At 48.1% G+C, this 27424-nt stretch overlaps 2 protein-coding genes across 4 annotated transcripts in view; one reads left to right on the forward strand and one right to left on the reverse strand.

The window, feature by feature from the left end:
- The window catches only part of BNIP1 (BCL2 interacting protein 1), a 178459-nt gene that overhangs the window by 101076 nt on the left and 49959 nt on the right, over positions 1–27424 (reverse strand). The window lies entirely within an intron of this gene.
- Positions 4167–15909, forward strand: STC2 (stanniocalcin 2). The gene is made up of 4 exons (XM_076350386.1): positions 4167–4317; positions 6624–6766; positions 9291–9502; positions 13145–15909. Exons 1-4 carry the CDS (start codon positions 4167–4169, stop codon positions 13536–13538), a joined length of 900 nt encoding a protein of 299 aa, XP_076206501.1. The 3' UTR covers positions 13539–15909.

Below are 27424 nucleotides of genomic sequence, written 5' to 3' on the forward strand. Positions count from 1 at the left end.
ATTTCTGAGCCTTATAAATCTTTCAAATAGTTCATATTTTATCAAAGAAGCCAGACCGTCTTTAAATCTGGTGCATAACTCATTGAGACCATTTCTCAAACACTTGATTTTTACACAAGCAATCAGGAAAAAAATGGGTGTATAATTTTTAATATAATTAGCTCTGACTTTTCTTGCATTTCATTCTCTGTGGCTTTATTGTCAACTTCTGCTCGTTCATCATAAAAACTACAGTTACCAGAGATTCAAAAATACTAAATCGATGATAGATGGGGGAAAAGTGGCTTAAAATACAACCCTTTGAAGCTTCCCAACAGACCTACGTTTACTGAGCCTAACAGGTTCTCCAGTGTCAAATCCCATTTCAGTCACTGTCAGCAGCTTTATTCGCACCATCCGAGAACCAGCTTGTGGGAATTAAATCAACACGTTCCCAGAGCAGGTCCCACACCAGGAGGAACCAAGTCCAAGAGGCAGCTTCCCTCCGCTCTGCCCGACCACTTTCCCAGCAATGCTTTGCAGCTCTGGGCTGGCTTCGTAATGATGTGTCATTTGCAAGTCAGCACCTTGCACTAAGCCCCGAGGTGGGGAAATTACCTAGGAGAAGAGGCAACAATAAATTCCCCTGTCTTTCTTATTTTCTCAAGTCTGATGAAATCCCATTGCGCTGCTGGGGCTGCACAGCACAGCTTACTCTAACTCTACTGTGAAATGCGTTTAGTCACAGATAAAAAACCCAGAATCCAGACCTTGGCACACCTTCCCCACGGCATCCTCTCCCCTTTTGAAGTCATCGGCCTCTCCGTCCTTCGTAACTGGGTGTGCTCGCTCTCCCCCTGTGCACCGGACCCTCTTGCACAGCATTCCTCAGCCTTCGCCTGCCTGAAACGGCCTTGCAGGGACACAGCCCCGTTAATAATCATGAAAGTAGCACTTCTCCCTAAAAACCCCAAACAATTAAATGCTTCCTATTTAAAGATAGTTGCAAAATGCTCATGCTACTGCTTGATCGTATAAAGTTTTAATCAAATTATGAAACACTCCTAAAAAGTAAAACCTACGTTAGCTAAAGGGAACTCAGAAGTGTATTCCTAAAAGCCAACAGTCGTGCAAAACTGCTGGAAGTAGTTGTGATCCTCTCCAAAGTGTTACTCCTCAAACACGTCATCAAACACGTCGCAACCGGACACCATCCTGCAATCAGGCGCCTGCGTCCACGCAAGCTCCCTGCTGCTGGAGCAAAGCTGCAGGCTCGGTGCCTCAGTGCCTCGGGATTCAGGCATCCCAAGTCTCCTGGAAACCAGCCTCTAAATCACTGGAATTGGTAACTATTCTGTAAAATTACCTGGCGCTCAAACTGGCAGTCGATCGTGCTGCCAGGGAGCAAGTTACACCGCGCTCCAAAAGATGCCAAATTTGCTAGAGCATGACTTGTGTATCATGCGCATTTCTCCTGACAGCGCTCACCTTTAAAATGCAGGCGCAGCTTCTTGCCTGGCTAAGGAAGGGCTGAGTGGGACCAGATCCTCTAATCCCAGGGGCACCCTGACAAGTGACCTCGAGAGAGAAAAGCAGGGAAAAATCCTACAGCCCTGAGTGCCACCCGCCACCCAGCAATGTCTGCTGAGCAGGAAGAGATGGGAAATGCTCAACGTGCTGACAGCCGGCAGATTTCTTCACCAAATAGTGACACGAGGGGGTGCTATTTTAGGCACGGTTTTGGTAAGGAAAAGAGCCGCGAAAATAACCTTGGATGGAGCAATTAATGCAGTATGGGCTGAAGGGGAGGACGAGCCGCACTAGGGCAGCCAGGGCTGTGTGGTTCGAAGGACACGCTCTGAGAAATGATGAGACCTGACTGGAGAAGTCAACCAGAGGGAGGAACCCGGGGTCTGGCGCATGGAGGATGCGCGGAATTCCTTTAAGTCAAAAGGGCAAAACCCATCCGAAAAGTGTAACTTTAAAAAGAGGCAGAAAGATTGATGAGGAATGGCTGCCGGAGGGCATCAGACCTAAAGCAGCAGGGAAAAGGCATTAGGAGAAAGCACAACTTGTGAGGCACAAGAAAAAAATTAAAATATATATTATATGTATGATACGAACTTGCTGGTTAGGAACAGTACATTGGTTGTTACCTCCTCTGACAGAGAAAAACTGCTGTCCCTTAAATTCTCCTGCCCGGATTCCCTCTGTGCTGCTCCCGAGTTCATTCAGCCCCTGGTCTTTGAACACTGGAGATGAGAATTGTTAAAGTCGATCTAGTTAGACGTAGCAAAGGCAATTAAATAGCAAAACTCTTCAGCAGTATAAATAGTAAGAGAACAAGGACAAAAGAAGGGCCACCAGGCACTCAGGGTGAGGTAAAAATGAAGAAGAAAAACCTATTCCTTTAATAGCCCTGTTGTCAAAAAGGGCAGAGCCCATCCCAGGGGCACAGGGGCTTTGCAGACATCCACACTGGCACAGCGAGTTCCTTAGAGGAAAGCTGCAAGTTGCAGTTTACAAGGCAGCAGCGTATTGATAAAAGGGAATTTCCACAGGAGCTTGGCACCACCGTTAAGAATTTCAATCTTAAAAAGATGTTTCGAAGTCAAACCCTAAAGAACAATAAATAAACTTTGCACCGCTCAGACCCAGCAAACAAACCTGGCCTGGGACAAAACCAGGGAAGGGCCAGGCGAGCGGAGCCGGCCGGGATGTCTCGGGGGCTGCAAGGGGGGTGTCAAAACGTGCCTGCTGGTGCATAGCCGTGGAGCCATGGTCCTGCGGCGCGGTGTCACGTCCCGCCGAGGAGACCCTTGCTCGGGGAGGTGTGAGTGGATTTCCTCAAGTGCATTTTGACAGCTGTGAGGAAGCGGGCGGCGGCAGCAGCTGGAGACATTCCTGGCTGCGCCCCCCCCGGCGGGACCCCCGCCCCCGGCACGGCACAGCGCGCCCCGGCAGCGCCGGGGGCTCGGGGGCTGCTGGGGGAGGCAGGAGCCGCATGGGGCCTGCGGGATCTGATGAAACATCTGATGTGCATTACGGCAGGGCAAGGGGAGACACGCACGCCCCCTCCCCAGCGAGCGCGGCACTTCTCATCACCTGCTAGAGATTTTCCGACGTCCCCCCCCCCTCCACCCCGCTCCAGCTACCGGACAAAAGGGAGCAGCCAGAGCTGGCTGTGGGGTTGCTCCGGGGGGGCTTGCAAGGGTGATCCTCTCCCCCCGGTGGCAGCGGCGGGGGGGTGGCGGCGGCAAGGAAGGCAGCGCCCGGCCTCGCTCACCCGGCCGGGACCGCACTCAGGTACCACGTCCCCCCTCCCAGCCCCCCCCCCCAGGTGATGGATTTGACCCAAATCTCCTCGGAACTCGCAGGGTACAAAATCCCAGGGGGAAAAAAGAAGGGGGGGGGAGGAAGTGGAGGATTTCCAAGAAAGTCAGTGCAATAGCTGCTTCGGAGAGGGATTTTTTTTTTTCTTTTTCATCAAGTCTTGCAATGAGGCGTCAGTGCCGCAGGACGGCCGGCGCGGGCAGCCGGCTCCGGGCACGGGCACCCCCGCTGCCCCCGCGCTGCCCCGCTGCTCCCCGCGCTAGGGCAGCGGCGGCGCCTGGAGCGGCCCGAAGTTGCCTTCCCGGCCCCGCGGCTGCGGCGGGGACCAGCCGCTGGGTGCTGCCTCCCTCCCTCCAAAGCAGTGCGCCTGTCAAAATCCCGCTTTTTCACCTTTTTTTCTTTTTTTCACCCCCTCCGCCCATACCGCCGGGGGGAGGCACCTTCGCACCCCCCCTCCCCGCCGCCGGGGGTGCAGTCCCTGCCCGCTGCCCCCCGCACGCCCATCCCCCGCGGCGCGGGGGTGGGGGGGGTGGGGGGAGCGGCCGGGGGAGGCGGGAGGCTGCAACCTGCCGGCGGGGCAGGGCCGGCCCCCGGCGGGCGGTCGGAGCGGGGCGGCGGCTGCCATTGGCCGCGGCGCGGAGCGACACCTGCTCGGCTCCCTCATGCGAGTGACACCGGGGCTCGGCGGGGATATTTGAGGCACCCTCCGGCGCCGCCGCCGCCACTCCGCGCTCGCCGCCGCGCCGGGCACATGCGGTTCGCGGGGCCGCGGCGAGGAGCGCGCTGGGCCCGGGTGCGGCACCCCGCGGGGGAGGACGCGGCGGCGGCGGCGGCGGCGGGGGGAAGGCGCGACCATGTGCGCGGAGCTCCGCGGCAAGCTGCTGGCCCTGGCCCTGCTGCTCGCCAGCGCCCGGGCGGCGGCGGGCACTGAGGCCACCCACCCGCCGGAGGGGCCGCAGGACAGGACCCCGCAGCAGAAGGGGCGCCTGTCCCTGCAGAACACAGGTACAGCGGGGCGGGGGGGGGTGTGTGTGCAAAGGTGGTGTGTGTCGTGTCGTGTGTGTCCCCGTCCCGTCCCCCCCCCCGCTGCTTCTGGAGCGTCGGGGAAATAGCCGCGTTGAGTTATGACAGGCGTTTTATTTCGGTGTCCGACTGTCAGGCATAAATCATCAGAGGAAATAAGAGCTCGCTCCTAATTACCTTTAAAGCCCGGCTTTGCCAAGCACGTGTTGCCCTTGCAACAGCCGCGGCAGCACTCCGGGCGAAGCGCCTCTGCGGCCGCGCCGGACACAAAGTCGGTGCCGAACGACCCCGCGCCGGCGGGAGCGGGGCCGGGGTCGGCGGGGAGCCCAGCGGAGCGGCGCCCGGCCCGGCCCGGGGGATGCTGCCTGCCGCGGGGATGCTGGGCTGGAGCTGGGGAGGAGAAAGTTTCTTGGCGCAGCGTTTGAAACCGGGTCGACGGGGGGGGGGGGAGGGACGGGACGGGAGGGAAGGGGAAGCGGCTGGAAATGACTGGTGCTTTGCCTCCTCCATAGGGAGCCGTGCAATGATGCAACGGACCGGGGGTTTCTCTCCTCCTCTCCCGCCCCCTGCGCTCCCTCCCCCGGGTATTATCTGCCTAGAAAGAGAGAGCTGAGGCGTGCACTTTGCTGGATCGCTTCCCAGCCGTGCAAAGAGAGAGCGCGGGATCCAGACGCTTCCCTTCCCCCCCCTCCCCCCCCCTTTCTCCTTTTTTCCCTTTTTTTTTTTTTCTTTTAAACACTCTCAGTGCTGCGAGACGTGTTTAAACACACACGAGCAGGAATGCACGAATGCCCATTAGGGACTGCCACATGTGAATCACGGCACTGTGCAGTTCTCAGCACGCTGGAGCCAGGACATGTGATCCGGCAAAGGGTTTGCATCCGGATGCCAACACAAGCACTACAGCTGAGCTCCCGGCCCCAAAAAAGCCCAGCTCCGCGCTCTGCAGCGCTCCACAAAGAGCTCCATTCCCCCCGCCCCCCCCCCCCCCCCCCCCGCCCGGTGCCTGTGTATTTGCACAGCTTTTCGCGTGTGGCTGAGACAACCCCAGGAGCCGACCCCGGGGGCTCCCGTGTCCCACCCCCAGATGCACTTCGGGGCAGGTAGAAGGGGCGGCGGGGGGGGGGGGGGCGGCGCGGGAAGGCAGCGGCAGTGATTTGGTTTTGAGCTGGGGGGGGGGGGGGTGTTCATGTGAACTCCGTCAGGCTCCGCATTTACATCCGCGGCTCCTCTCTCTGCCTTGCAGCGGGTTGAAATTAGACCGAAAGTTGCTGTAAAGACTTGCAAATGGACCGCACGGCAAAGGGGGGGGCTGGGGATGTCTGAAACATGCTGCGGTTCGGAGGGGGATTAGGCTGGCTCCCAAGGGCGAGCTTTAATTAAAGGTACCAGTAGGGCACAGAGTACAGGAATTCTTAGCATCCTCAGTTCTGGTCTAAAAGCTGCCCCTGTTTAACTTTATCCCCAGGCTTTTTCAGCAACCACCTTCCCTCTGGCAGTACTACTACATCCTTTTTTTTTTTTTTTTTTTTTTTTTTTAAAGGACCAGAAGCTGTCTTGTTAAGAATTAGATTTTTGGGGTTTTTTTGGTAAGTGAGTATTAGACAGCATTTTTCTACAGTATTGCATAACACCTGAAAGGGCAGAACAAATACGTATGTAACGGCTAGCTCCAGTAGATCTATTTTATGTACTGCATATATAAATACATATATTTTCAATTGATTTCTGTATAGGTGAGGACATAGTTGCAGCTTTATGCAACACAGTGCAAAAGACTTTATTTATCAGTGGGAGTTTTGCCATTAACTTCGTAGACGTCATGAGGGGAAACCCAGTGGTCTGTAAAAAACCATTGTGCTAAATCACCAGAAACTAGCTCAAAGTACCAGAAATGAGAAATTTTAGCTGGCTGGGTCCTGGGCTTCTCGTTTTGGTACTTGAATTTGATGGGGGACTTTGTATAAGCCAGACAGCAAAAATCATGCCTGTCCTTTGCTCCTGAGGAATGCAAAAGTATTAGACAGTTCTCAAGTGAAATAGCTTGACGTAAGCATAGTGGATTTGGCATTTACTTCTTGGATATCACTTTCATAACATAATACACCCAAGTTTTGGCCTAATTTCTGCAAAAAGTGGGCATGCTGTGGGTACAATAACTGTTGTCACATGTGTTTTTTGTTTTGAACTGATGATGTTGGCAAAATAACTCTTTCCCTCTCCACCCTACCCACCACCAGCTTCTATGAACAGTTCTTCAAATTAACTGTAATCAATGCTCATTTTAGCTGAAATCCAGCACTGCCTGGTTAATGCTGGCGATGTGGGATGTGGAGTGTTTGAATGCTTTGAAAACAATTCTTGCGAGATCCGAGGCTTACACGAGATCTGCATGACATTCCTGCACAACGCTGGAAAATTTGATGCCCAGGTAACAGTGAAATGTCCTACATATCTGCTTGCTTCCAATATACACGTGGCATGTATTTTAGTTCTTTAACACATCTTTGGGAAAAAAAGTTACCATTATGGAGCAAATCTACTTTTGCACACGACCAGCTTCAATAAGAATTTTTCTGTTGAAGGGCCCAGAATCAAGACCCAAGAATAACAGAGCAGTGGTGTGCAACCTGTACCAGGAGACAGGCTGTCTCTAGCTACAGCTCTCTGTGATCGCTTCCTCCTCAGAAAGTCAGAACACTAAAGTAGCTGAACATGGTTTTCAGAAACACTAAGCGCCTTAAGCTTCTACACCATGTTTGTTCAAAGCTGATTCTGAAATGCAACTTGGGCACCCAGTTCGTTTAGACATATCAAAATATTTTCCACTGTGCAGTTATTTAAAGCTGGTTCTCAAGACTTGCACACAACCAGTACAGGCAGCCTCCTAAAGCTGCTGTATTCAAATAAGTCTTTGGTTCAAGCACTGCTGTTAAAATACATTACTTGCATGGTATGCGGTATTAAGTTTGTCTCCTTCATTTTCTCCCCAGACCATTTATGCATCATTGAGACATCCTGTTACTATGTCTTGTAAACCTATTCTCCCATTTCAGTGTGGAGGGAAGAGAACATTACGACGGGCCAGCAGCATTTGGCTTGACCGTGCAGTTTACAGTATAACTTGACTAAAAGCACCAGCCTCGTGGCACTGTTAAAAACATGGTATAAAGTAGAGCTGTTTTCAGGATCTGGCCCATTCCATGAGGGATGGTGGGACCACCCAGTAGGAAACACTTTAGAAGTGCTGGAGTTTTAGGCTCAAATTCTCAAGGACATACAAAGGGTCTGGCTAGCCATTAAAATGGGAATTGTTTCTTCTGTGGGTACCTGAAAACCTTCAACTTAATTTCTAAGTGGCTTCCAGAAAACACTCGTTTATTTTTGCACAATATTCTGTCAGTGAATAAAGTTGACCAAAGAAGTAAGCCCTGATGGAAGGGGAGGGAAATGTGCGCACGAAGGCTGAGCATAGCCATCGATGCCTACTCCCCAGATATTGCCAATCAAATACAGCCAATTTCACATCCAGGCTGTCTCCATTGCAGTGCAGGAGTATTAAGCCCCTGGAGCTTTATTTAATATAGAGGTGACTTTAGCCTCTGCTATGACATGGCTTTTCATGGCTCATCCCTGTATTATCTACAGTTATTTCAGGCTGCATTAAATGACAAGACTAACATTGGCCATTTTCTGTTCTCTGCTTTCTGCTCTCCTTCCCTCTCTCTGAAACCTAAGAATTGATGTCAGGTTTGGTTTGCATAAGAATTCTTTTTTTATCCTTACTTGCCTAATGTGCTGTGCATGTTTGTTACTGAAGGGAAGGGCAAGTAAGTGCCTTTGGTATAGGGAATAGAAGGGGATGATGACTGAAGCAATTCTTTGATCAGCAAGAAACACTTCTGGCTTGAAACAATTTGGGGACAAAATCTGCTTGCAGGTCTGGGTGGATCTTAGTTAATGTCAGTGGAGCTGTGCCAGTGTACTCTTTGGATAAAGGTTAACAAGAATTTGGTCTTCATGAAGCACTTGTGTAAAATAATCTGAAGCTAATGAAGAGATGGAGGCAGTGCAGGACGCTTCCACACACCTATTGCTCAGCAAAGTAAAGGGAGTCAGAGCAGAGCTGTCAGACTGCAACACACGCACTGTGTATGGCGGCTATAGTATCAGATAGCAAAGAGAAAAGGAAGGGATGGTTTTGATGCCCACTAAGCAATTGAATGAAGGAATCGCGAACAGTGGTTAAAGACATGCTGCTAAAGCAGCTTTCCTGCAACTTACTTTTTTAGTTTCTTGATTTGATTTTTTTTTTTTAATCTCACTTTGAATTTCTTGTTGCAAACAGACATTGAGACACTGTAGGATTATTATTAGCGCTGATTTGAGTCCCTCTCTGAGGAAGTGGTAGTAGAGGAAAATACTGACAGATGGGGAATGGGGCAGGTGCATATAGACAGTGCATGCATGTCTATGAGTTTGCAAACTAATTTCAAAATTTAAAAAACCTAATTTGCAGTTACTGAATGGGTATCTGGTTGTGGTCCTGGGGACCTCAGCCATGGCAGGATGCCCTCTCCTTTGTGTGAACCTGCTGTGCTGACACCCCAGAAGCGAACAAAGCCAGTAACTCAAGCATTGAATTATTTCAAGGTGCTTGCTTTTGCCCTTTCCCTTGTTGGGCATTCAGCTGTTGGGGTAGAGGAAACCTCAAAATACCAGTGAGGAAGCCCTGTGTGTTCAGCTCCACTGGAATAGCAAGGCCAGGTACCTTGGCATAATCTTTAAGGGCAGAGAAACAAAGAGAAGAGGGGGGGGAAAAGCCATTAAGTGGTACCCTTAGCAATCTAATAACCCTTGACGTTGTCCTACAGAGGAGCAGCTAGCTGGGCATAAATCAGCTGCTGTGCTTAATGGACAAAAATACAGACCTACTCCATTTCTTTTCTTCTCAGGGAAAATCCTTCATTAAAGACGCTCTGAAGTGTAAGGCTCATGCCTTGAGACATAAATTCAGCTGCATCAGCCGTAAGTGCCCTGCCATTAAAGAGATGGTGTTCCAGTTACAGCGGGAGTGCTACCTGAAGCATGACCTCTGCTCCGCTGCCAAGGAGAACGTTCAGGTCATTGTGGAGATGATTCACTTCAAAGACCTGCTGCAGCATGAGTAAGTGCCTCCATGCTAGTGCAGTCAGAGGCGTGGGAGCTCCTTCCAGGAGCACGATGGTGCCAATGGGCTGTGCATCTGCCCAAGAGCTGTTTCACCTCCTTCTGGCCTTATGCACGTCTTGTTTTCCCATGTACAAGACCAAGGTAATGCTTTCTTCGCAGGGGCCCTTGAAGACTGGTTTGTTTACAAAGGGCTACATGTGACTGTGGACAGGAATGAAATGGGTTGAAGTTGGATCTGGCTGCCTCTTTGGTCCTTTAGCAAATACAATGTCAGTGTCTGCTGTTTCCAGAGGCATCTCACAATGTCTGTGTGCTTTCTGAGCTCAAAGGCACCGTTCCTGACCCCAGTATCTTGTTAAAGATGACAGCTAGAGAAGAAGGGGGAAGAAAGTCTGTGCAAAGTTGTCAGTAAGATGATAATTTCTTCTTTAAATACATACTTTCAAATATCTTGTAGTTAATTGTCCCTGAAAGAGCTGCAGTCCCCCAGGTAATCTCCCATTCATCTTATTCCTTATTAATCTCAGATGCTTTTTAATAAAACATGGAGGAGTACAAAATGAAGGCACAAGTCAGATTTTGAGGAGTTCACCCCTCTGGCTGGGAACACAGCTGCCCTCTGAGGAATGGCAGGCACGAATCCTATTTGGAATTGATCAAAGCTGCTACATGACAGCAACAAACCAGGCACAAGCTGTTTGTACCAACTCTTTATGCACAGATGCAAAAATTGGAGCCTGTTTTTCTTGCAGGTGAACATCTCACTCCCAAACAAGCGGGCTGAGCCACAGCCTGGCAGCAGGCTTACCTTAGAGCATCTTCCTACCACCCGTCTATGCCTTCTTATCCCTAGCGGATATCAGCACAGAAACCCCGAATCACAGCGATCATGACAGATACTTTTTTTTTCTCCAGAATCATTTCTTCTGGACTTTTAGCCTTGCATTTTCATCAGTCTCTGTGCCTCGATTCCCTTACTTTCTGGTTGAAAACCACCCCCCTAATCCTTAAGCTGCAGTTGCAGAGGGATGCTTTGATGCCAGTTTACTCTCAAATGCAGAATCGTTTGCTGTGGTTTGTACGAGCTGAACGTGGTGGCCTGAAAGCAAGGCCCTTACCGTGGACGTTCCTGAGGCTGGGATCAAAGGCATGGCTGGTGGCAGATCTCGGCCTTGGCAGGGCTGCTGGCTGTGCCCAGGGCGAAGGGCAGCATCCCGCTGCCTGGGGGAGAGGGGAATCGGGGCTCTGTCCTGCACAGCAGCACCGCTCTGTGGGCACTGCTCAGGCTGTGTTAGTAGGCTATAAATTGGGTACTTGGTACCAGTTAACCCCCCATCATTTGGAGATGAGAAGAACTATGAAAGTCAAAGGCCTGTCCAAAGAGAAGTAAGTTATCTTGTTTTACAAACAGGCTAAAGCAGGAATGCCTAAAGGCAGCTGCTTATTTCTGGGGAGCTTGACTGGGGGGTTCTCTGAGAAGAGATGGATCATTCAGCTGAACACCCATAATTTGCACGATCTCATTTAAAGCTTCCTACACTTCATTTTCAGCATCTCGTGGAGCTGGAGCTTAGCTTTCCTATGCAGGACTCCCCAAATAGAAGCCAGCCAGCCTCCTCCCCTCCCCTAAATTTAGAGGCCATCCCTGAAGCTTTTGAACTACGGAACTTGTTCAAGATCAATAGGCAAGTGTGGCAGAGCTGGAAATAAAATCACGTCTGCTGACTTGCAGCCTTGTGCTCAGTTCAGGTACTATGGTCAGGCCAGCTGAAATGCAGAAAGTAAAACAGTGAAGGAGAAATGGGCCAGTATTAATCCGCAGGGCTCTGGCAGACTCTGAATACCTGAAATATTTGGAAGCTGAGCCACTTTTTAGTCATACCAGCAACGTTCTTCTTACAAAGACTTTTGTAAAGGTTATGCCCAATTTCAACAACTGATTTATCTTTTTCCCCCCTTCCCCCCCCTCCTTCTGCTGGATCACTTTGTATGTGATGTGCTCAGTTCTCTCTCATCTTCTATTTCACGTTTAAAACAAAAACTAAGAGCAGAGAAGCAAGTGGCTGTTCTCAGACTTGTTCTCTGACTATTTTATTCTGACTGTTTTCTCCCGATGAGTGTTGAGGAACGCGATCGGGGCGGTGAAGTCTCCCCCTGAGTCAGCTGCGGTGGGGTGGGGGGTCAGGCCGATTTGCTATGGTGGAGGTGGTGACAGGCCCTGGCAGATCGGTCACTGCTGCATTCCAAGTAATTTTTTTTTAAACGGCAGAAACAATCCAAACATGGGAAATATTTTGAGACAGGGGAATAGGTGGCTCTCCAAGATTAGTCATTCAAAATGAGTTAAAGCAGTTGGGCAAAGTAGAATCAGGGTAGTGTCAGACACTGATCATAATCTGTTGGTTTTCCTCGTCTCTTCTGAGTTAGTTCATGGGAAGAGATTTAGGCTTGTCCACAGCCACCAGAGCTGGTGGATGGTGTGCCCAGACGGTGCACCCCCACCACCCCATACAACCACAACTGCTGACCCCAGGCAGTTCTCCACTTGCACTGTGGATGGTTCCTACCGTGGAAGACTTTTAAGCACGTCCTTCTGGGCCTGCTAGCAGCTGAGCGGTTGTGTCAATAGACAACATCAATATTGACCCACAAAACTTGTGACCGCAACTATTTTAAAATCGCTGCACTCGGTGACCTGTGGCTGAGGAAGCCAAAGTGCCTGCGCTCGGGCTGTGTTGTGCTGTGGAGGCACAGAGGGATGGGTGGGAAGCAGAAATGGGGTTTGGCCATGGCTCATTTGGAGTCTTTGTTTGGCTGGGAAAAGGTATATACTGAAAGCTGTCCTCAACTCTGTAAAGAAATGAAGAAAAAAAAAAAACTCGGTGTGGAAAGAAACAGTGTCACCAAAGTGGATTTCCATGTGTCTGAGCTCTGTGCAGTTGGATCCTGAATCCAGATAAGATCTTGCTTGTGGTGGAGATCAACACCTGGTGCTTCAGGGAAAGCTAAAGATGATGAGAAGAGCCAGAGAACCTCTAGTTAAGTATCTGTTGCTCTTCGCAGAGGGGAGGAAATGCCTCCCTCTCGCAGACACTAGTCTGTGTATGCTCTGTACCAGCCGTTTACCTGGAGATAGCAAGCTGTTTGATGAAGTCGATGGCTCTGGACGTGAGCAGGTTTCCTTTGCCGCATATCCTGACTAATAAAGATGAAGGGGCATGGAAAGAGATAGAGGCAGAAGGTGTAAGATAGCAGTTCTTCCATTTGACAGCCCCATTTGCCAAGCGTGTAGACCTCATATATTCCTCTGGTGGACATTATAGTTCTCCCAGAGCATCTCCGGTGGGGGAACAATCAAGGCAGATCCAGCACCTGAGTGAAGCTTCGTTTGACAGGATGCCATCACGTGCATTTCTTACGGTGATACGGCCGATTAGAATATACTATATTGCATAATAAACATAAGGTGCAGAATGGCTCTACAAGGCTGCCGAGTCAGTGAGCAGCAGGGCGCTAACGCTACTGAACTGTGCTGTGCACAAGGGAGGGTAAGGTGGAGAGGCCATTACACTTGTTTACTGATAGATAACCCTTGTATATTTTTTGACTCTCCTCTCACTGTTTCCTTTACCTCTAGGCCGTATGTTGACCTCGTGAATATCCTGCTCACCTGTGGCGAGGAGGTGAAAAGGGCAATAACGAGAAGCGTCCAGGCCCAGTGCGAACAGAACTGGGGAAGTCTCTGCTCCATCCTAAGCTTCTGCACCTCGGCTGTGCATGGTGATGCCATCCTGGGTCCTGAGAAGAAGCCAGGTGAAGCCGGCAAAGCCGCTGCTGGCCGCGGGGACATACTGGCCCACTCCGACTCCGACCACAGGGAGAGCTCGCGAGCATCTAAGGGAGAGAGAGGTACTAAGGGCCACTTGAACGCCCATGCCCGGGTGAAAGCTGGGGGCCATGGTCCCAAAGGGGCACATGGGATCATGGACCGGGCAGATGAACTGTCCGACTTCTCTGACATCCGGAGGTGAAAAAAGGCACCAACTCCCCGTTCCCCCCCATCCTCCCCCTCCACTGGAAATCTCCTCCGTTGAGTCCCATCTTCCCGTCTATGGACATTCCAAAGCATTTCCCATTCAGAGGTCAAGCACAGGGCATTGCAAGATATATATGGACCTCAGCAACAGTGTATATAGTAGCAAAGGGAGAGCAGTGGCAATGGGTTATTGATCCAGCAAACTCGACACTTGAGCAGCCACCAAACGTGGCAAAATGTCTCTGACTAAATTCTTTTCCCCTTTTTTATGAAAAGGACATCAGCTGAAATTTAGGATCTTGTTTGGGGGTTGTTGGGTTGTTTTGGGGGGTTGTTTTTTTTCTTGGTCCCCTTGGCTGGGGAGAAGGTTCCAAGAGGGCTTTGCCAGATTGCATGTGGCTGCTTGTGGCTTAGCACCTCTGAAGGTTTAGGGCGCAGCCTTAGAGCAGATGGCTGAATTCCAGGGGGATTTGGTTTCTGCTTGTGGCTGAGAACGCAAGAGCTCAAGGCTGTCTATGTGACACTCTCTAATGAAATAGCTACCCTGCCTCTCACACGGGAACTGTGCGGTCTGGAGCTCCACCGCTTTCTCTTAACTAACTTCTGAGCCATTGTTCCCATCTGGGTGATGCTGCCTAGTTTAAGTGCCCCCTGTTTGTTTTTTAACCACTGCATAACTTGACACTTGTTAATCCAGTCACTTCAGCGTATCGAAGGCAAGCAGTCAGCTTCCAGACAAGGCAATGTGACTGTTAAGACTTGCACAGTATGGAGGACCCCCAGGAGTATACTCGTGGACCTCTAAAAACCCTGTGCATATTCTCTGCTTACACCTGCCCACTCAGTGATACAGGTCCTCCACCCTTATGGACAGCCCAAGCTTAAAAGGATGGGCGTAGGCTCAGACAGCGAAGGACCCCATATACTTAGTCCTTCCGTAGGGCCGCATTGAAGGCCCATCAGAAATCTGTCTCTCCTTAGCAGTAGCATGGTGTGGTTTGCTGGGATGTGGAGCCCCACTCTAACCTGCCTATCAGCTGTGGTTTATCCAAATGCCAAAGATAAGGAGAGAGGATTGACTTGGGTTTTTTTAATTGTCATGCAGATAATGACCACCAATCTCTGCAGAATGAGTTACTAAAGATGAAGAGTGTCAAGAGCTTATTGTCTCTAAGCAGTTTTAAGTGTGAATGAGGTGTTTGGACACATCTCTCCTACCCCCTATGCAATTGTAATTCTCAGGTTGCAGATCTGCAATCCTATATCCCCAGATATTGTACTGGAAATGGAGGTTACAGCATCTACGGGGACAGAAGGGTGAGCTCTTCAGCTTCCTCTGGAGAAAAAGCAAGTTTTCTTAGAAAGTGGGAATCACACCAGGAATTTGAGCCTTCTCATTTAGAAAGTTTGGGAGGAAAGCTGTGGGGGCAGGAAGGCAGTTCAGTAGAGACAGAACGTACCCAGTGAACTAACGTACGTCTTGTCGCATGGTGGGAAGGAGCTGTATAAACAGTAGAGGGTGTTGGAATTTGGCTACAATTTCCAACTCAGATTTTAGTTACTGCTAAGTGAACACAGCTCCTAATAGCTATATTCAGGGTTTAATGCATGTATCCACCCGCAGAAGTTATAGGCATTGCTTTTAATAGAAGCCACGTAGGAAGCAAGAGAGGACCATTAAGTTGAAAAGGTGTGTCTCTCTGATCACCAGGTCTTTGTTTAAAGACATGACCTTGATCCTGCCTGATTTTAGCTAAGTTCTGTGACAAAACTTTCATTCGACTTAATTGGAAAGAGGTGGGATCGGGCCAGGTACTGTAGCGGCAAAGACCATGCTGACCTGAGGAGCCGAGCTCCTGGCAGTGAGAGTTCCAGCTGCCCCGTTGGGTTGTAGCACAGCTCTCCCACGGATGGGGCACCCAGGCTGTCCCATGGAGGAGCTTCCCAAGGTTGGTTCGGGCCTGCCTCTGATGACCAACTCCTCTGCTCCAAAAACTAAGTGGCTGCTGGTGGTACCATAAGGAGGTTTCTAGCGTGCCTCCATGGGTTTCCTGTGAGCGTCCTCTCCCCCTTGGTGGCATATAGCCACCATGAAGAACAAGCTCAAACCAAAAAGACAATCCGAGCGTTTTAGCAAAAAAAAAAAAAGAAAACACATGCAGAACAGAAACAACAACTCGGTACCAACATAATGTTCTTGCATTGAACTAAATAAGATCCCTCTCTCATTAGAGGTCTGATTCATCAAAGGGAACCAAACATATAGATTTACATCCTTGAATGTCTCAGTCAACATATCACCTCAGCATGCATACAGTTTTATTTGTATTCATTCGTTCTGTGGGGATAACTGTATATGCCCCTTGTTTAGTCAATGAAAATTGGGGGGGGGGGGGGGGGGGGTAGAGCAAGCTGTGGGTGGGAGGGATTTTTGTATAAGGCATAACTTTTTTTCCTCTGTGTGTGAAGATTTTATGTGTTCATCTACTGATTCCACATATGCTATTATTGTAAATATTTAACATTTCTATTTATTATAGTGTCTCCATTTAAAAAAGAACACTGCTGGCTATGATAATTTAAATGTACGTTACGACCTGTGTTGTATATATTCATGCCACTAGTATGGTTTTTTTATGTTTAAAGCTGCGTAAATATAGTTTTATACAGTTCCATAATGTTATTGACAGCATAAATCATTTATTTATTGTTAAACCTTCTTTCATATCTAACAAATAGGGTGCGTTTTACCTGAGATTATTTTATTGTGACATCTACATAGCCTTAATTCTTTATAAAAAAGAAAAAAAAAGTCCATTTAGATACTGTATGATGCTTCAATTAACATTCCTTATGAACTTGCTGTTCATGAAGGAGGTTTAGCTTAAAAGCCAAGGTATGAATGTTTCCTTTACGCTTTGCATCTGGAATGAGCCTTGTTCTGGAATGAAAATACTGGGAGAAGCAAAATGCCTACTGGAAAAAGGTAGCAGTAAACCCTGGAAAATGCTGTCCTAACTTAAAGTGCTGAACTGAAAGGAAAAAAAGAAAAGGGAAAAAAAAAAAAAAAAAAGACAAACTGTCCTTAATTCCAAATCTCTGGGAGAAAAACATACTAGTTTTATCTCGTGTAGAATTTGCAGCCAAATAAGCTTGTAAAAAAGAAAATGCATATGGCTTTAGACAAAGCTCTGTACCTTTCACACTATTATTTTCCTTAAACACTAATAAATGTTTTGAGTAAGTCTGTGGCTGGGTTTGTCTAGCTGGAATTTCAGCTGCTGCAATAAGGGGTAAGAAAAGCCCTCTGAAGCAGGGCCAGCAGCTTCAGCCGAGGGGGGCAGAGGTAATCGGTCTGCTCGTCCCTTATGCCAGCGCGGCAGAGGTGCCCTGGCTGGGGTAGGACGTGGGGACAGAGCCAACCCTTCCTCTCTGTCTACCGGGGAGAGCCAGCGCAGGGGCAGAGACCTCGTCACTGGTGTGTCATTCCCCCCGGGGAGGGAGAATTGTTGGCTGCTTAGCTGTGACCTGGCAGCTTGGTTTGAGGGCAGAAAGGGAGACACAGAACAAACTAGAGGATGAACAACACAGGGAGCAGAAGCTCCTGTCCTTCCCAGGCTCAGACAAAGCCTCTTAATTTTGGGAGGTTTTTTCCTTAGCAGGATCTGGGGATTGGGTTCACTGCAGTGTGTCGGAGCTACCTCATCTGCTTTAAATTAGTCTGTATTCAGGTTAGGAAGGGAGTAAGGGGATGCAGGTGCTTACGGGTTTCCTCTTCTCGCTGCCCTGATGATCTCGGTTTAGAAAATTCCCTTAGGAGATGGCAGTGGCACCATGCTGTGCTCAACCAGGTTGGCTATAGGTGCAACTCGGCATCCCATAAGGGCTGGGACAGGGGATCTTGGCTGAGCTCAGCACCCGCCTGTGGGCAAGGCATCAGCAGCCCCCAGCATGGGGCCAAAGCCCTAAGCGCTGGATTTCAGCCAGACCCATTAACAAATACAACAGCAACACTTTCTGAAAGCTGTAATAGCTGACAAGATTTGTCCTGCATGTATAAAAAACCCAGTCAGGTCATGTAATATCAAGAGTTACCCCTTCAAAGTTTTACCTTAAAAACAGAGGACATCCATTTGGCTCTCCACTGTCCACTATTAAATAATCTATCAATAAGTACTAGCCGGTGGCTCTGTACAGGAATGTAACAGGCACGTACAGTAGCTGTAATTCTCTCTTGGATCACTCCATCACCATCCCAGCAATGATGAGGTATCAAAATCTTAAATGCTTACTGGAATTGCAGCAAAGGAGAAAAGCAAAATCCTAAGATTTACAAAAAGCAAGCTGCAGAAACAGCACTTTGTGTTGTCTCCGAAGTAATTTTCATACAGTGTCGGGGTGTAGGCAGCAAGGGGATGGGGAAATTATGAGAAAGCACCTCAGAACATAAAACACGGATTTTTTTTTTTAAGGCTGCTTGCATGAAAAAGCACATTTTTAACACTCCTTCTGTGGGGTTTAAAAATAACTAATCCAGTTGAAGCCTTTGGATGAGATGGGCTTCACAAGCCTAAATGTGATTTGCGGCAATCTAGGACCTGTAGCGTTTCTTTTCCGTTAGGTGCAACAGCTCTCTATAATCCTGCCATGGGCTGTCATCAAACACCAACAGGAAAGTCCATTTTGCCAGCAGAGATGTGACAGTTTGGTGGGATGTGATCTCAGACCAATCTGCAGTCAGGCTACAGCCAAGGAATAGCTTCTGCTGGTGTCAGACCACTCGTTGGCATTAAAGATCCCACTGCATTTTTTTGCAGGAGCTGGTCCACACAGTGGCTGTGACGCAGCTAAGGTAACTGCATTCTGCCCCCTACCATCCTCCTTGCAATTTCAACTAGAAAAGTTATTTTTCATCTCCTGATGCGTAAAGTGGTGAGACTGCATTCTGCTCCAAAAAGTGGCTAGACGTCAGTGATGGAGAAGTGAACCTTACCTTCCCTTAGGGCATCACATCTCACAAAATAGCACAGTAAGTAACAGAATGCTGACATTAAAAAGTACAGAAGCACAGAGAGAAAAAGAAGCCCTAAAACAGACTGCAGAGCAGGGATTCTGCTTTGCACAACTCTTGAGAAGTGTATAACTTAAAATATGTTTAATACAAGCATACAAGTCTGCTTCAAGTGATCTTGATTGGAGTGATCTTAGTTCAATTTGGTCTCAGTCACTTTACAAGTGAGATAAGGAAAACCAAATCAAGGCAATTCAAATTGCAAATGCACGTCCATACGCAGGTCTCATCCAATTGAACAAATCCCACCAAGATTCATACATGTGGTCCATTTGGATTTATTCTCCTATGGGCTCCCTGTCTAGCCTCCCAAAAGAACAAAATTAATTCCAGATATTGGCTTGCTCAGGCATACCAAAACATTTACAAATGTATGTGGCAATTTACATATGTCAGCCCACGTAGTGAGCTGAGTCAAACCTACTGCCAGTGCTTCTGTGTTCATCTTTACTGGTTCCTAGGTACTGCCCTTCACTCTCCTCCCTGAGCCCACGCCTGGAGATGCCAGGAGAGCCAAGGCAGCTCCAGAGCAGCTCTCTGCTGCGTCACGCCTGATGAATTCATCGCAGTGATCTTTCCAAGTGAGGGAATAGTTAAAGCTTGCTGGGAAGCCTCTCAGCAGTGCATTTTTAAAGCTATTTCCTGACACCTCACCAGAAACACAAATCCCACTCAGTTTTCACTGCTAGTTATGTTCATGTTTCCATGCTCTCCTTGCAGACTCTCGCAGGAAAGGCTTCTCTCACACCTGCTAAAGTCAGAAATCGCTGCATGCTTCCCCAGCGACAAATACAGCAGATCTCAAGCCTTGAGCAACGCCGAGCAGCCTGCACCTCCCAGACCCATCACAGTCACCTGCCCTGTGACCAACCAAAATTGAATCGTGGCGAGGGGATGCAAGGGGGTGCAGCTGGACCTCCCCGGAGGCAGGAGCTCCACTGATGCCTCGCAAGGTCCCTCCCAGTCTGTTCCTGCGGTCCCAGCACTAACAGGTCCTGGCACAGGGTCGGGGCTAAGCATAACCATATAATTAGTGAAATCCTAACAATTTTTGTTTCTGTACATTTTCTTTAGGGAAAAACATCCCAGCCAGTGGAGCATTTCATTTTGAAATCAAAACCTCATGTCTTTCTTGATCGGGAATGTAAAATGGGGACTTGAGGGTTTAAAGACATGACAAATTATGGGAAGCTGCAGGGGCTGAGAATTCCTATCTCCGAGGATGCCGACTGTTATAGCCTTGACCTTTTCTGCAAATACCATCCTCCCTTATAAAAATGTGGCTTGGAGTTTATTTAGAAATTCTTTTAAAATAAGAAGCCGCCTTTGGAGAGTCTGCTGTGAGGTTCTCCACATAGATGGGGATATAACTTTTTTTAAGGGTATTCCTCCGCTGCTGGAAAGTAGTGCCCTAGGGGCAGTGCCACTGCAGCGAGCATGCTGGACCACGCTGCCGTGCATCTCGGTGGCTCTGATGACACTGCAGAGATCAGGTCTGACACGTGGTTCCGAACAGGAACCTCAAATAGGGTTGAAATTGAGCCTAGTTCGGCTTACATGGCACAAGAACAAAATGCCGCCGTGGCACAGACAGCGCCAGCTTCCCTGGTGTCATTGGAAACACAAGCTAATGGGAAGGCTACAACCAGGCTGCATTTTAACACAGCACAGGATCAGCCCTCCGCTATCTAAGACATTATGGCACGTAATCCCCTCTATAAACCCCAGTTCCATTTCTCAAATTTTCTGCAGTTTGTATCTGCTTTTCTCTATCCCACAATCAACACCGGGCTACATTTGTCACCCATGAATAATCCCACTTACATTGCAGAGTCTCTTCCTACCCTGGAGAAAAATGCAGTGGGAGGTGTGGGGAAGCTCAGTGAAAGCTGACAGCCAGGAGAGACTGGGAAAGGCCTACAGAGCGCCTTATTTAGATGTCCTATTTTAAGATAAAATGAAGAGGAACTATGCACATTCAGCATTTTGTTAAACTGACGTGAAATCAAGCCACTACGAAATCAGTTTGCAGAGGGGTGTGGTGCACGTGCTTGAAGCCTTCTTGAAAATATTATTATTTATAATTGCGGTAGCTCCTGGCTGTCAGCAAGTCCCAACCTCAGGGCTACTGATCCATATATCTCAGGAGAGAGGCCTGGCCAAAAAGAGTTTCCATCTATAGAAGGGAACATTGTCCTTTGCCTCCACATGCAGAAAATGAAATAGTGTCTACCTGGGTGCTCAGTGTTAACTCACTGCACAAGATACTTCTGAACAGGATCACAGAAATTACGTGTTTTCCCCTCGGATCTACCACCTACACTTGCTGGTCCAAAAGTTAACACTAGCCGATGATGAGTCTGCAGAAGCCCAGCAAAAGCATTTTGGCCTGTACAGAAAGAGGGAGTTAAAGCAGCCAGGATGCCTTGGAGGGGGCAGAGGATGCCCAGGGAAGCTGAAACTGCTCTGCAGCAAGAAAGGGCTCCTGAGGGTCCGGGCAGCCCACGGCGGCAGCCAGCTGACTCCGCAGATTCCTGGAAGAGGAGATGTATGTTGTGGCTATCTGCATTACATGGACTAGTGAAAGCCGGCCACAGCCGACGATCTAGGACCGGGGAATGAGTCTTGGATAATAATTAAAGGCCCAATCTTGGGTTCACCAAAGCCTCTAGTAAAACATCTTCTTGATAATAGTAGGACATTAGGATTAGGCTCCTGCTGGAGCTGGGAATCACTGAAGCTTTCCTGACTGCATAAGCATATGGAATAATCATATCAGGAATAGTCTTCACAAAATCAGAAAATAGATGATGCTGAAAAGAATCTGTTCTCAAACATCCCACATTCAGAAATGCCTGGATCTGTGGCACGGGGTTTTTTTTCAGCACTCCCTAAGCACAGACCATTTGCAAACCGTGGAAGAGCAGGCAATCCATAGTGACTTTGAACAGCATCCAGAATTGTAGGAGACACTTTTAAATATGACAAAGATAAGACTTAAATGCTGCTTTTAAAAACCTGAAATAAAGTTTACTAGGCTTTATGACATTATATACCATACTGCTTGAATTCTGGCCATCCTAGACATAATGGCCTCTCCCTTTCCTTCTGTTGATCACGTAGCACAGCTTTAGTACAGCCTGGAAAAGTGGTCAGGCCCTCTCTTCAAAGGAGAAAAGACCACCTATACCCTCCCAATGAAGACAGTAGCAGGGGGATACCATTTATTTGAGAAAATACAGCAGTTATTCTAAGCAATGGCTTGGAAGTCAAAAACTTGAAGGGGTGGAGTAAAAAAAGAGGACCAGGAACAGTACTGAGAATATGCGACGATGCCATTTAAGCACATAAACTCATTTAGGAGCTTGCTTGGAACAAGCCGTTCTTACAGTATTGCCAGACTGACCAGAAACAAGAAGAGCATTAAGGTCCAATTGACCAATAAGTTGGTCAAACCCTCTCTCATGAGACTGCCAGCCAAATTTGTAAACATTGAAGGTCAGATAAACATACAAATGTCGCAACTTATTGGATTCACATTCCTCTGGCGATTCACCTATGTTTTCTTCTGTCGGTACTAAGGGTTCGAGGGGATGGTGGGCAGCTAACAGGAGGATCACATTCTCTACCAGCACAAGGCACAGACAGTACAGGGAGGGCAGAGGCTGCAATGGAAAACCTAAACTTCATAGGAAAAAGAAACCCCAGACCCCAGAGCAACACCCATCCTTATCTTTGAAAGAAAACCGCGAGTATTTTCCAAACTTTGCAATGATGAGAAAATGAGCGAACTTAAAATGCTTCAGGGGCCATAAAATCTGCCAAGCCATTATAAACCAGGTACTACCACTGAGGGATTGCTTTGGAGCAACATCATCAGGAAGGGAGGGAATAACCTGAGAGGTGGCTCATCTGCAACAGGCACGGCATGTGCCCAGCAGCCTGAATGCAGCAACCACAGAGCGAGGCTCAGCGTTGCTGGAAGAACGGCTACATAAAAGGCACACACTAGTTTAATTCAGCAGACTCCCCCCAGCCCTCGTCCCTGCGTGCAGACCGCATGAGGTACATTTGTTGCAGTGAGCACAGTCTGTCCTTAGGGCTGTAACCGGCAGAAGCCACACGCTCTCGCAGCAGCTGCAGGATCCAAGGTTGTCCCCTGGCTGTGACTGCAGTGCTGTGGGTGTAGCTGCACCGTGGTACACCCGTAGTAACACTTACGCAACCCTGGCTCTAATACGCTCTATGACACACACACCCACAAACGCAGCTTACTCCTCCAGCAGAAATACAGCGGGGCCAGTCTCAGGGATCCTCATATGGGACTGGCAACTCTGCAGCCACGTGACACGAGGGCTGGTGCCCCCAGTATGGTATCTGGTATTGGATAAATCAGAAATAATTCTGATTGCAATCTCACAACCCGCCAAAGTCACTGCAAAAGCATAAAGCTGGCTCCGAACGGTGTGCTCCCGCTGGCCAAAACATAAGCATGTTGATGTGGTGCGTCTCAACTGGATGTATGTTACTGAGCAATCTGGTAGCGGACAGAGCCAGTGGGGTCTGTGATATCCACGGCATCAGCTCACAGGTTACAGTAGCAGAATGTGCAATTAGCTAACATGCTGCTACTGGCAGTAATAGTACAACAGGCCCAAACAGAGACTGCAATACCCTTGTCCTGAGTTCATAAGAAAATGGCAAAAAAGGACCCTGCTCATTGTGGGGGGGGTTGGACTAGATGACCTTTAAAGGTCCCTTCCAACCCAAACCATTCTGTGATTCTATGACTTAGAGTCCAACCAGATCAGGAGGAAAAGGTGGAGAAGGAAAAATAAAGACATAGAAACATCAGTTCTTACCCATAGGACCATGCTGATTCCCACCCTATACTAGCTGCAAATGGTGCGGATCTGAAGCAAAACCAGACAGAGAGGGAAAAAGAGAGAGAAAATACATTAATAGTAATCCCCGCACCTGTCCCAAAGGCTGGCTTTATAAAACAGTCAGTGAGGCACCAATTCCCTGCAAGTCTAGGTTTTCTCTTCCAATTATGACCAAGTGCCGTTAGTTTAATTTCAGTATCTCTATACCTAGTATTCAACTGCAACCTGACAGATCTCTTAACAACTGCAACTGTGTCCCTAAGGTATTGAAAAGCAAAAGAAAAAGAAGACACGCAAGTAAGAAGGCCACCTCTGCTACGTGTGGCCCTGCTGCTAAGCTTGTCCTGCAGTTCAGAAGCTTTCAAGCCCCAGAAAGGTAAGGAATCAGGGTTTATTCCTGTTGCAGAGCTGTATTTATAGGGCCAATAGAAAGAAAGATATCAGAAGAAAGGAGGGATGCAAAGCAGGGACTGGATTAGCTGTCTTTAAGTGCTTTGGTCTCTATCAGGTAGGTGGACTTGCCACCAAACCAAAGGCTACAAAGGACAACCCCGCTGTCTCCAGACTCAAGAAACAGTTGCTAAAGCCCATCCATGGTGGAAAAAAGGCTGTTGGAGCATTTGCCAATATCTTCACATTGCTACTCGGGAACTGCGCAATCCGCCAGGAGAAGGGTGGGTGGATCAGCCCAACATTAACAAGCCCAGCTGGCTCTGCCTTGCACCCTTCTCAATAGTTTCCAAAGACAGGGCAACGATTTACCATAAAGAGGCCCTGGGGCACTGACGCGTTATTTTATTTCTGGCTTTGAACTTCAGAAACATCCAGGATTCATGGACGTGTGCCGTCGCTCACACCAGGTGAATTTATCCGGGGTCTCTGTTTCAGCCATACAACTGTTGGAAAGCTTTGGTGCCTGCTTTCCATCTGACAGCAGCACAGCTGAACAAGAGAGATGCAAAACTAATCGTACAGAGAAGGGAGCCAAAAAGGGATTCCAGTAACGTGAAAACCAGAGGGAAATGCCAGAGTCATGCTATCTGCGATCAGTATCTGTGACCCTTCATTTTCCAAGAAGTAGCAATGATAAGGCAGCTCTGTCCAGGTGAAAGATATCAGCAGGGCTAATTGTAGCTGCGCAGACTGATTCTCATGGCAATGCTGTTATCTCCCTGGATTCCAGCTCCCAGCGGCTGCTGTCACTGCTCATAATATCCGGCAGCAAGAGAGAGAGAGAAAGGAAGAGAAAGGGGGAGTAAGGAGAGAGAATAAATGAAGAAGAAAGGAACAGAGAGGGAAATAACAAACAGAAGGGAAAGTGTAACAATAGTCAAAAAAGAAAGGGAAGGAACAGAGAAGATATGGAAAGAAGCGAAGGCAAATGGGAGGGAACCCTTAGCTGCACCACAATTTCCTCTTAAAGGAGTTTCAAGAGAGTGGAGCTGATGGCAGAAATTGCTCACTGTGGGTGGACGGCAAGAGGCAAACTCAACTCGTCCCTTCCCTGAGGAGGTACATCTTCTGCAAGGAGAGACCGGGCAGACGTGGAAGGCACAGAGAGTAAAGAAATTACTCCAGAGACATTACCTCTCTGCTGACTCTGCCGGCTGTGTAGAAGGCTCAAGAAGTTTAAAAAAATGTAATTAAAAAGGGAAGAGTACTACTGATGAGCTGCTAATGAGGCTTAGCCTGTGCACACAGCGTAGCACAGAAGGGAGGCTGCTCTGGTCCCTGAAAACTCTGCCCCAAGAGCAAAGGGATGTGCTTGTCCAGCAGGAAGGGAAGGGAAAGCCAAAACACTGATAACTTTGTGTCCGCTACCGCCACATCCCCTGCTATTCCTGCACCCTGCTATTTCTGCACCCATCCACCAATTTTCTGGTCCCCTCTGCGCATCCCTTACATTGCCCTACTCAATTTCCAGATTTTGGACAGCCCCAGCTTCAAACGGGCATGAGTTCTGGGCAAGCTGCCCCCGCATGGTCCCCGACCTGTGCCCTGTGCACACCGGGAGCCTGCTGTGCACGTGCACGGCCAGCTGGACCTGTCAGACCTGCTGCAGTTCGGCCACATGATTATTACTCGTTACTCCTCCTCAGATCCAGGTAAACACATGGTACAAGAGTCCGTGGACCAAGGAGATGACGCTCAAAACAGCCACAGCAAAGGATGAAAGGAGCAGTGAGAAGTGACTTGCTCAAGAGCATGCAGCAGAACAACAGCAACGTCTAGTGTGAGATGGAAGGGGTCTGTTGCCAAAATACAGGTGTCAGGAGCCAGCTGATATGTGCTAGGTTATCCAAGACACCCACCCAGTGGCCTTCTGGAGCAGCAGCTGAAGGCCAAGTAGGACACCTAAGTTTGCAAAATTGACTACAGGCTTATTCTAAGAGCAGTGCCTGGTGCCCCAGGCCAGGCTGTCTCCCCACGCAAGGATTCAGCTCTCTGTGCTGGGGAAACACCTCCAGCTGGTATTTGGAAGCAGTCTCATGTAGCCTCTGAGGAAAAAAGTCCAAGCCCCTCACAACAACTCTTAGGGACATGTGCTTTAGGAATAAATGTCATGAGGATGAGAATAGAAAATAAGACATCGTACCCAGACAAAGCCAATGCCATCAAAAAAACCAGTGTCAGCCTAAAAGCAACCTGCAGGGTTATATATAGACAGCCAGTGGGTGCTCTCAGTGTAGATAAACATTAACTTTTTCTTATTAAATTTTATTTTTTCATTTCACCTACATACATTTTAAATTACATTAGAAATAGAATCAAACTTATACTGTAATTTGTTGAAATCCTTTGCACTATAGAGAAAAATTGCACAAATCATACACGATGACAGCATTTTAAAGGAAAGTCAAACTGCTGAAATGGTGGAAGCCACAGACCAGAACATGTCGAAAAGCTCAGCAAGCTTTTGATGAAAATAACTTTTACTGAAAGTATGGAAAAAACAATCAGAATTGTTCATTCTGATTTATTCAATCAGTTTGATTGAGGTACTTTATCATTGAAGTGTTAATTAATGACTTGAAAAGCAGGAAAGTTTATTTTCCTCTTCTAGCCATGAAAAAGTATTTCAGAATGCATTCTGCTAGTACTAAAACCTTGAAGACCCTGACCAGGAAAAATACCTCATTTAATTTAACTCACCACTTAAAAATAACCTTAATACATCAGCTTTACATGCAGAACAGGCCTCTATATACTTACTTTGTTTTTCATATGTATTTGATACATTACACAGTTTCATTTAGATAATAATTCCTTCTCATGATTTCTTTTCTGAATTCGCATTTCAATCCTGATAAATTTTAAGATAAATCACAAAAGAAAACCAAGTCTGGCCAGAAAAAAAAAGGGGGGAAAAAAAAACAAACCCCAAAAAAGGTGCTATGCATCATTTTCTTACGTAATAAAGTCTCCTCCTGAGAATCTGAATAAATGTATGGTAAGTTGTGTAACTGTGTAAGTAAATGTGTACAGGTATGGCAAAAACCAGAACACATGTAGTGCAAGGGTTGTATTTAGGGCTCTGACCTACATTCTCTGGTCAACCACAGCAGACCAGTTTAAGATGCCCAAAGGATTTTGCTGTGGCTTGCTGACAGTCACCACTCCTGGAGCAAAACCCACATCATGGGACACACACCTCCATTTTGGGAGTTCCAGAGAGGAGTTTGTTTCATCAGCTCAAGCCATTGACAAAGGTCAGTTTGCCCCCCAGAAAACAAGCTATCGGGCTGGAGAACTGGAAGTGTGGCTCGTCCTGTCCCACAAGAACACAAGACGGGGAACTGGGAGCAGTAATATCTTAAACTGCTGCCACTAGATTCACCGGAGCACGTTAGTCAGAAAGTCTGACTACAAACAGCCCCAACAGTGTGAAACAGGATTTCTGCAAGGAAGTAACTACAACCTACA

The sequence above is a fragment of the Aptenodytes patagonicus genome, chromosome 12, assembly GCF_965638725.1.
Source record: "Aptenodytes patagonicus chromosome 12, bAptPat1.pri.cur, whole genome shotgun sequence".
NCBI classification, from domain to species: domain Eukaryota; kingdom Metazoa; phylum Chordata; class Aves; order Sphenisciformes; family Spheniscidae; genus Aptenodytes; species Aptenodytes patagonicus.

Coding starts and splice junctions, on each gene's coding strand:
- STC2 (XM_076350386.1), top strand. CDS start 4,167: ATGTGCGCGGAGCTCCGCGGCAAGCTGCTGGCCCTGGCCCTGCTGCTC. Junction 4,318..6,623: donor CCTGTCCCTGCAGAACACAG/GTACAGCGGGGC, acceptor TGCTCATTTTAG/CTGAAATCCAGCACTGCCTG. Junction 6,767..9,290: donor CTGGAAAATTTGATGCCCAG/GTAACAGTGAAA, acceptor TTTTCTTCTCAG/GGAAAATCCTTCATTAAAGA.